Source organism: Drosophila mojavensis, unplaced genomic scaffold, assembly GCF_018153725.1.
Source record: "Drosophila mojavensis isolate 15081-1352.22 unplaced genomic scaffold, ASM1815372v1 contig_231, whole genome shotgun sequence".
Lineage (NCBI taxonomy): Eukaryota > Metazoa > Arthropoda > Insecta > Diptera > Drosophilidae > Drosophila > Drosophila mojavensis.
This window is the reverse complement of record NW_025318772.1, coordinates 6663997-6672149: the sequence shown is the minus strand read 5'-3', so window position 1 is coordinate 6672149 and position 8153 is coordinate 6663997. Positions and strand designations below refer to the sequence as shown.

The following is an 8153-nucleotide window of genomic DNA, read 5'->3' as shown; positions in this document are numbered from 1 at the left end:
TATCAAAGAAAATTTTTATGCCAGTATATAATTATATATAACATGACTTGCAATCGAATAACGTGTTTATGTACCGTAAGTCTCTTCGTTTATTTTCGGCAATTTTGTATTCGTTTATTTTACTTATAAAACATTAAACGTATAATGATCGTTTTTAAAAAACACTTATGATGATTTATTTTCATTTTTATGATTCATGATAATCAAGACTATTTTCAATGTAATGGACAGCCAGCTGTATGGTTATTGTGAACGCCAGTTGGACTGTTTGTATAACTGTATCAAAAGAGTTTGTCTTGAAAATCGATAATACAAAAAGTCTTCAAAATTGTATCTATGTATCTCAACTATTTCAGTGCTGAAATATATATGTATATATATGTTTAACTTCCATGCCCCACTATATGGGCATCTGATATGTAACAAACTACTGTGATGAACAATGAATTGTTTTTTTTTTTTTTTTATTGCATTCTCAATTTGAATACTGCTTTTGCATTTGCTTTATTTAATACTTATGTATTTGATTCCAACCACTTGAAAAATTATTGTTTCTATGTATTATCAGCACCATTCAACTAAAACTGTACCAAAAACATACAAAGAAATAAGTCAAGTCATAACAAAATTATTTCTATTATCATGTTGCGTTATAAATAATGTTGCTCAGAATTAAAAATCAGGTAATGAAGCTTTGTTTGTATCGTGAATTGCACGTATTTGTTCTGTTCTGTTCTGTTCTCTGAATACCGTATACGCATATACGGTATATGTTTGATTGAATCCTCGTCGCTAATCGAATTAGATATTTATATATATTTATTTAAAGACAAAGAAACGATAATTGTGTTTTCTCGAATATTTGTATACTCTAACTTAAAGTTACACACATCTATACCTTCTTGAAAATATGTTGATAATTCTTTTCCCATGGTTCTTAACAATCATTGTGAAACATTAATTGTTTTTGCTATTCTTCAACTCTTTTATCTTTTACCATCTACTATTTATCCAATTGTATATCGTATATATATGTGCCTTAACATTACATCTAAATCTGTCCGAGACATGCAAATATGTACATTAATTGTGTGGACTCAACAATATTAAATTAGTATGTTTATCCTTTTTACTGAACTCTTCAAGTCAGGGTGCTTTAGAAGTCGGCTAAGTCTGCGTGAATATGTTTATCGTAGAGTATATCGTATATCCACTTAATTATTACATTCAATAAAAAGAAACTTTCATTTGAAAACTTCAGGTGTTTCTTGTACTGTTCAGAAATATTACATATGCGTATGTGTGTCTGTGTGTGTGTGTATTTATACTTGTTTATGCTATAACATGTTTGTGTGTATTAGTGCGAATAGAGGTAAACGATACAATTAGCACTACAACAATAAAAACAAATGCGACAAATAAAAAGATAATTTTCATACTGCAGCTTACACAAAATATTTAAAGTATTTATTTAAAATACAACATTAATGCAAAAATAAAAGATTACGTTTACAAAAATAAAACTAAACGTAATTTATAATTAAACTTAACTGGTAGATACACCTACTAGACTTAAACGAAAGTACATACAGCAGCCGAACTGGCTTGGCAAATAATTCAACAGCTTACAGACTTACAGGAAAATGTAATAAAGATCTGGGCAATAATTAAACGAACTAAAAACGAAAAACAATTAAATTTACGTAATGTGTTTATAGGTATCAGTCGATGAAGATTATGTGAGATGAGCACAAACATAATCATGCAATGTGTGTGGAGAGAATTTCGCATTTCGAAACTTATCCCAGGCTATAGATACAATTTTAAAATTCCAATTAATCTCTCTGGTGTAGCCCACATATAGTAGCGCTTTGTTCTGTTCTTAGCTTACAGTAAGCTAATGTCTAAGGGGCGCAGGGCGGGCGCAGGGGCTTTTGTGTATCTATATATATATATAAATGGCAGCTGCCGAATTGCAGATCGCTGATCGCTAATCGCTGCTTTTCTCTGTGTATGTCTGTGCGCATGGCTATGCACAATACTACAGTAAAACTAAAGTGTTGAATATATATCATAATTAAAAAGAACGAATTCTAATGTTCGTGGCTATCAAATCACAGCCTGGCCGCGTCGGCTGTGATTTAGTACCGCTTCTATAAACAATTTGTGGTCTCCTTTGCATCCTCGATGTTGGTGTGGTTCTTGATGAGCAACTGTGTGGTTGGATATTTGTTGAGCTGCGCAAACCGCTCCATTACACAGGAGGAGCTGAGACGGGCCTCGGCATCGTGATCCCAGCACTCTTCCATCGTGTCGCAGAATATGCTGAGACCCTGCAGATACGTTTGCTTTTAGCATGACAAAATACAATCAAGTATGTGAATATTATCTTACCATATGGGAACGCCAGGAGTTAAGCAAATGTGGACGCAATTTCTTCATCACCACGCTCTCCTGCACTTCATCCAGCGTGGGCCGCTGTCCTAGCTCCGCTTCGAATGGCAGCTGGTATTCGCCCACGGGACCCACAACGTCGCAGCGTGAGACCATTTCCCACAACACCAATCCGCAGGCGTAGACATCGATGCGCAAAAAGGCATCACGATTGAAGTTAATGGCACCCTCGAGAACCTCAGGCGCCATATAGCGTCGAGTGCCCACCTGGCCGTGTGTATCGCCGCACGGTTTGCCCGGCTGAAAGATCATGGCTAGTCCAAAGTCAGCTATGCAGGCTGTTAGGTCTCCCTTGAGCAGCACATTCTTCGACTTAAAGTCACGATGCGCTATCGAGGGCTTCAGGCCTTCCGTCTTGCTGGCCGGTATCTCCTCGTGCAAATGCGCCAGGCCATTGGCCATCGATTCGGCAATGCGGCACAACTCCGTCCAGGTAATCGTATGCGACTTCAGATAGTCGCACAGAGAGCCATTATGCTGATATGTGGATATCAGCCAATACTCGGGCTTATCCAAGTGCTTTTCCACGCCCAAGAACTCTAAAATGTTGGGATGACGCATGCGCGGCAGTTTATATATCTCGTTCTCAGTGGTCCACGAGTCCTTCTCCTGCATGCGAAAGATTTTCACGGCCACGTCCTGACCGTGCAGCTTCGCCTGCCACACGTCGCCAAATCGCCCGCTGGCCTTCTGCTCCAGCAGTTGTATCGGCCGGTTGTTTAGCAGCGGCGATGAGTTTGTGATTTCCGCCTCGTGCTAAAAGGGAAATCAAATAGTTTCATAAAGTTGTGCGAACAGGTGAACAAAGGCAACTGCGACGAACCTTGGGTATCTCGTTGAAGTGCACCCGTTTGAGCCGTCGGTAGGAGAAGAAACTGACCACGGGCACGACCATCAGGACGGCCAGCACCGACGACCACAATATGTAGAAGTTCACATTATTCTCGTCCTGCGTCTTCTCTTTGGGCACTGCAAACAAATAATTAGAAACCTTATTGTATGGCCGCTTGCATATGTGTAAATTATGAATTGCATATGCATGAGGCGCCCTTTAAATGCTCGCCACAGGTGAACAACATCTCAAGTGGCACCTGTAGTTGGCACAGAGGGCCGACTGTCAGGCCCACAAGCGAAACGGTAAAAAAAAGGAAAAAACGAAAGTTCGTCCCCAATTTGGCATGTCTTTGTATATATAAAATTTATATGCTAAGATAAAAGGGAGCTAAGCAGAAAAAGAGGAAAACAAAAACAAAATAACAAAGTGCAAGAGGCACGCCACAAAAGATACATGCCAAAGAAAATGCAAAGCCACCCTCAATATACAGAAGAAAAAGAGAAATAAAAACAAAACAAAATGCAGCAACAAGAACGGACAACGGAGAACGGAGAACGCAGCACGGCGTAGGGCGCACGGCGTAGCATAGGGAAATTGCAACACACGCGCCAAGCTTATGAGGCTGTATGCTGGAAGCTGAGGGGCAACTCCAGCGCGTGCACAGAGAGTTCGTTAACATGAAATAAAGTCGCAGGGGTCGCCTCAATTGGGGGTTGAGCGAATGTACATAGAATAAATATGTAATGCTTGAAATTGGGGTAAACATCGCAGGCACCTGAAAAAAATCTGAAACGAAAATATAAAATTAATTATAGAATCGGTCGCACCTTGTGTTGTTGCCTCCGTGGTGGGCGGTATCCAATTGTACTCGTTGTTGCACATCGAGCCCTTGCAGCAGCAGAAATGTATGTTGCCCTGCCGCGGCTTGCTGCTGGTGTTGCAGGCGGTCTGGTTGCACTCGTGCATGTACGTGAAGCAGCCCTTCATTTTGATTTTCTTGATGCCTGCAGTCAGCGAAATACAAAAATCAAACATAAACAAAAAATTAAACAAAATAATCATCGAAAAGAGCTGCATTGCTGCAAGAAGTACGCACCAGTCACTTCGTCGGCACTCCAGAGAACGTAGCAGCTGGGAGATTTGTCCGCCTCCACCTGGCAGCGCTCGATGGTGATGGAGCAGTCGTTGTGCGTGGTGCAATCCTTCTCGTCATAGTGTTCACAGTTGATGTTGTGGCCCTCGGGCAAGACGGCACCTCTAGCCGCAGGCAGCAGCAGCAGATGGCAGGCTATAAAAAAAATAAATAAATAAATAAATACATAAATGAAATGTATGTAATGAGAGGTGATGTATTTAAATGGCAGGCATTCTGGAATAGTAAATAAGTTGACTTAAACGGACTCCAGCGGCTGCCTTTGTAAACATATCACGTATCTACGACCTAAGGACCAACGACCCCAATTCGAATCCCAATCCCAACAGGCCAAGAGCTATGGGGAGTCACTCCTCAATGAGCGTTGCCATTGAAAGCCAAGCGCAGAACTTTCCATAGTCCCCAGCGAATGCTACGCAACCCCAATTCGTGCAGAGGGCCATACAAAATTAGCTCCACTGGCCACCCGAGCCTTTGAGTGGTCCCTATAACCCCAATGCAAATGCAAATGCAACTGCTACTCCGTGTCTGTCTCTGCGTTGGGGCTAAATGTATGTATGTATGTGTGTGTGCACGATTCGCGCGCAAATCCACGTGTGAGTGTAGATTTACCATGGCGCACAGTGATGCACATATCGTACATTCATTTATATTGCATTTTTTAGAAAAACTTAACATTTTTATCAACTGTTATTAATTAACAAGCAAATTCTTTCTCTCTATATGCATACAATGTTTTTTTTTTTTACATATTTTAAAAATTTTTATTCTTAAATTTCATTGATTTAAAAGAATACTCTGTCCATTTTTAAAAATTTAATTAATAAAATATATACATTATAAATTTTTTTTAAATATTATGAAATTTTTTATAGATTTAAAAAATTGTTTTTGAAAAACTTCTATACAACACGAAACTTTCAATTTGAGCATATTCATTAGCATATATGAATTAACATCAATTAAACATATTTAGCCCCACTGTAAACGAGTAATCGGATCTCTCAAAGTGTGTGTGCATGTATGTATGTATGTATGTATGTATGCATGGCAGCATGCTTTATAGAAAAGTAGATACATAAGCATGCACATTATGCAGATTGAAAAGGGATGAGTTTAAAGTGGCGCTTGTTGAAAATAAAGAAACAACGGCTACAGCAACAGCAACAATAGCGAGTAAAGAGAACTCACTGAAGCGAGAGAGCAAAACAGATTTTCACCCACGCGGACGCACAAACAACAAGTTTCTAATGCAACGTCATCCATTCAAAGAAATCACTAAATGCACACACACACGCTTTTAGATTACAACTGTAGTTGAAAATAAGAGCAAAGCGCACTAAGAACAACTACAAAGCACGCGCCAAGCAATTCAATCAGGCGTAACAGAGGGCAAGTGTACCAAGGAAACTGTAAATAATATCGACAGCAAACCATTACGTTCAAACAAAATGAAAAGCACACACACGCAAGTTATATATATATATGCAGACACACCATACGTACATATGTATGCAGAAGTAAAACTATGTTCAATACATACCAAGAATTAGCTGCGCCACTAGATAAAGCACAAAATTGTACCTAGACATTGTTATTGCGTTATCGCTGTAACTTGTTTACAACACTAAATGTATACGTAACTAAATACACGGGCTATATTTGGAGAATTTTTGTTTTTATTTTGGCACATAGAAAATTTTCTTTGAGAAAATTGCGTTTTACATTCGATTTATTCAATATAAACTTGTTGGCATTACAGGCTTGTTGGCTGACTGTGTTCGTTGCACTTTTTAATCCAAGAAATTAATATTTGATATTATGTATGCATATATATATTATGTATATACATATGTATGAAGCGGTGTGCGTGTTTGTATGTAATTTATTTTCTGCTGCAGCAGTAGCAGCAAAGTTGCGGACCACACGTTTTTTCCATGTGCATTTTCACGATTTCGATTTGCATTATCATTAACTTTGCTATCACATTTTCTCGTGTGGCATTTTAAATGCGTTTGTAAGCTGCATTTTATGTTTTTCATAAATTATTATTACGCGATTTATTAATTTGCACGCAGTTCACTCGCAACTACGATTATCACAATAGGTACAAGTGTACCAAAACGGTAGATATTTACCAACACATATTTGAGTGCGGTAGCCCTGGGGCAACAATTTTAGATATACTAAAATGGAATTGGTACAAGCGTTGTATAGCTGAAACGGTTTACCAGCACTAATTTTCTAAAACAGTGCAGCGTCGATATATATTCAAATTTAGTAGAGAATTAATTTGAGGGAATTTTTTAATTTATACGGGCACACTTGTGGTGTAGTATAAATACGTTGGAAAACAAATGATTTTATAAAAATATAAATGGCTTTCATAGGTGCTTAATAACAAAATAATTTCCCAGCATAGTTTGCCCTTTGAGCAGACATACAATAAAAACCCGCATGCAATTTCTCTGAAATAGTGATGATCGCAGCAGATGACGTGTTGAATGTCACGTTCTGTGATAGTTTATCTCGCCGATTTACTGATTAGATATAACAATAATACAAATACGTTTGTTTACAAATAATATATACAATAATGAATAATTTTCTTAGATTAGCATCACTTGGATCCGTCCAGTTTGGTCAAGCCATCGGCATACTGGAACTCCGGGCTGTTTTCGTACTCGCACATGTCCAGGGCGATGACGCAGCTTTCCTTTACGACCCGTTTGTCATCATCCGAGTAACGATTTAAAATCTTAATGCATTCCTCTGTGGCGATGGCACCCAGTGCCTCGGCGCACTCGTGGCGAACCATTTCATTCTCATGGCGATCTTCGAGGTTCTCCTGTAGATAGGGTATGCTGCACGGATCCTGGAGCTGGCCCAGCACAAATGCAACTTCGTGCCGGAACAGTGCAGACTTGTCCTTAAGTCCTTCAGAAATAGCCAAAACACTCTCCTCTGTACGTAAATTCCGCAAGCTGAACATCGCTCGATAGCGATCGAAAAGACTTTGATTCGCATCCAGATAGATTGCCTTTAATTCCTGCACGCTTTTTGTGCCTGCTGCTGGCGGCGATGGATCCACTGATGCATATGGATTGTTGTCATTCACTTGCTGGCCAGTCTGCAGCCAGCGCACACGATCCAGGGCAATAGCACAGGTCTCGGCAACCTCAATCACTGGATCTTCTTTGTATTTCTCGAGTATGGGCTCAACATCTGGGTGACCAATGGCGCCTAATGCTTCGGCAGCCTCATGGCGTACCATGGGCTCCTGACTGGTGTCCTGTAGCACTTTGGTCAATGTTTCTATGGCTTGAGTATCCTGCATTTGTCCCAAACAATAAGCCAATTCGTGTTTAAGCAATGCAGAATCATCATTAAATGCTTTGCTGATTGCTTCAATGGCAGTGCCGCCGCCGATGTTTTTCAATGTAAAGAGTGCACGAAAACGCTCCTTAAGGGGCCGTTCTTTATTGTTCAATACTCCACCAATTGCTTTGATCTGTTCCTGGGACACCATGTCTACTTTGTGTGATTAATTAAATGTAAATAACGAGCCGCCGCCTGCCTCGTGGAAATTCGACAATTGTATTAACGATAAGAAATTTATCGAAGCTATCTGCTAACCACCACAATAACATCGTCTACTTTCCAGCACTGGCGAAAAAGGCCGCCATAGAAGGTTGCTGTGCAACACTCACA

At 39.6% G+C, this 8153-nt stretch overlaps 2 protein-coding genes across 2 annotated transcripts; both read right to left on the bottom strand.

Moving 5' to 3' along the window:
• Nucleotides 1-1693: 1693 nt before the first annotated feature.
• LOC6575184 (activin receptor type-2A) lies at nt 1694-6562 on the bottom strand. The gene is made up of 6 exons (XM_002001164.4): nt 5986-6562; nt 4386-4577; nt 4117-4293; nt 3278-3423; nt 2395-3210; nt 1694-2333 (listed from the first exon to the last, which is right to left on the bottom strand). The coding sequence occupies exons 1-6, from the start codon at nt 6032-6034 to the stop codon at nt 2154-2156; spliced, it is 1560 nt and encodes a 519-aa protein (XP_002001200.3). The 5' UTR covers nt 6035-6562; the 3' UTR covers nt 1694-2153.
• Nucleotides 6563-6905: 343 nt separating this feature from the next.
• Nucleotides 6906-8058, bottom strand: LOC6575183 (deoxyhypusine hydroxylase). Its single transcript, XM_002001163.4, has one exon. It carries the CDS (start codon nt 7969-7971, stop codon nt 7063-7065), a length of 909 nt encoding a protein of 302 aa, XP_002001199.1. The 5' UTR covers nt 7972-8058; the 3' UTR covers nt 6906-7062.
• Between the last annotated feature and the right edge of the window lie 95 nt (nt 8059-8153).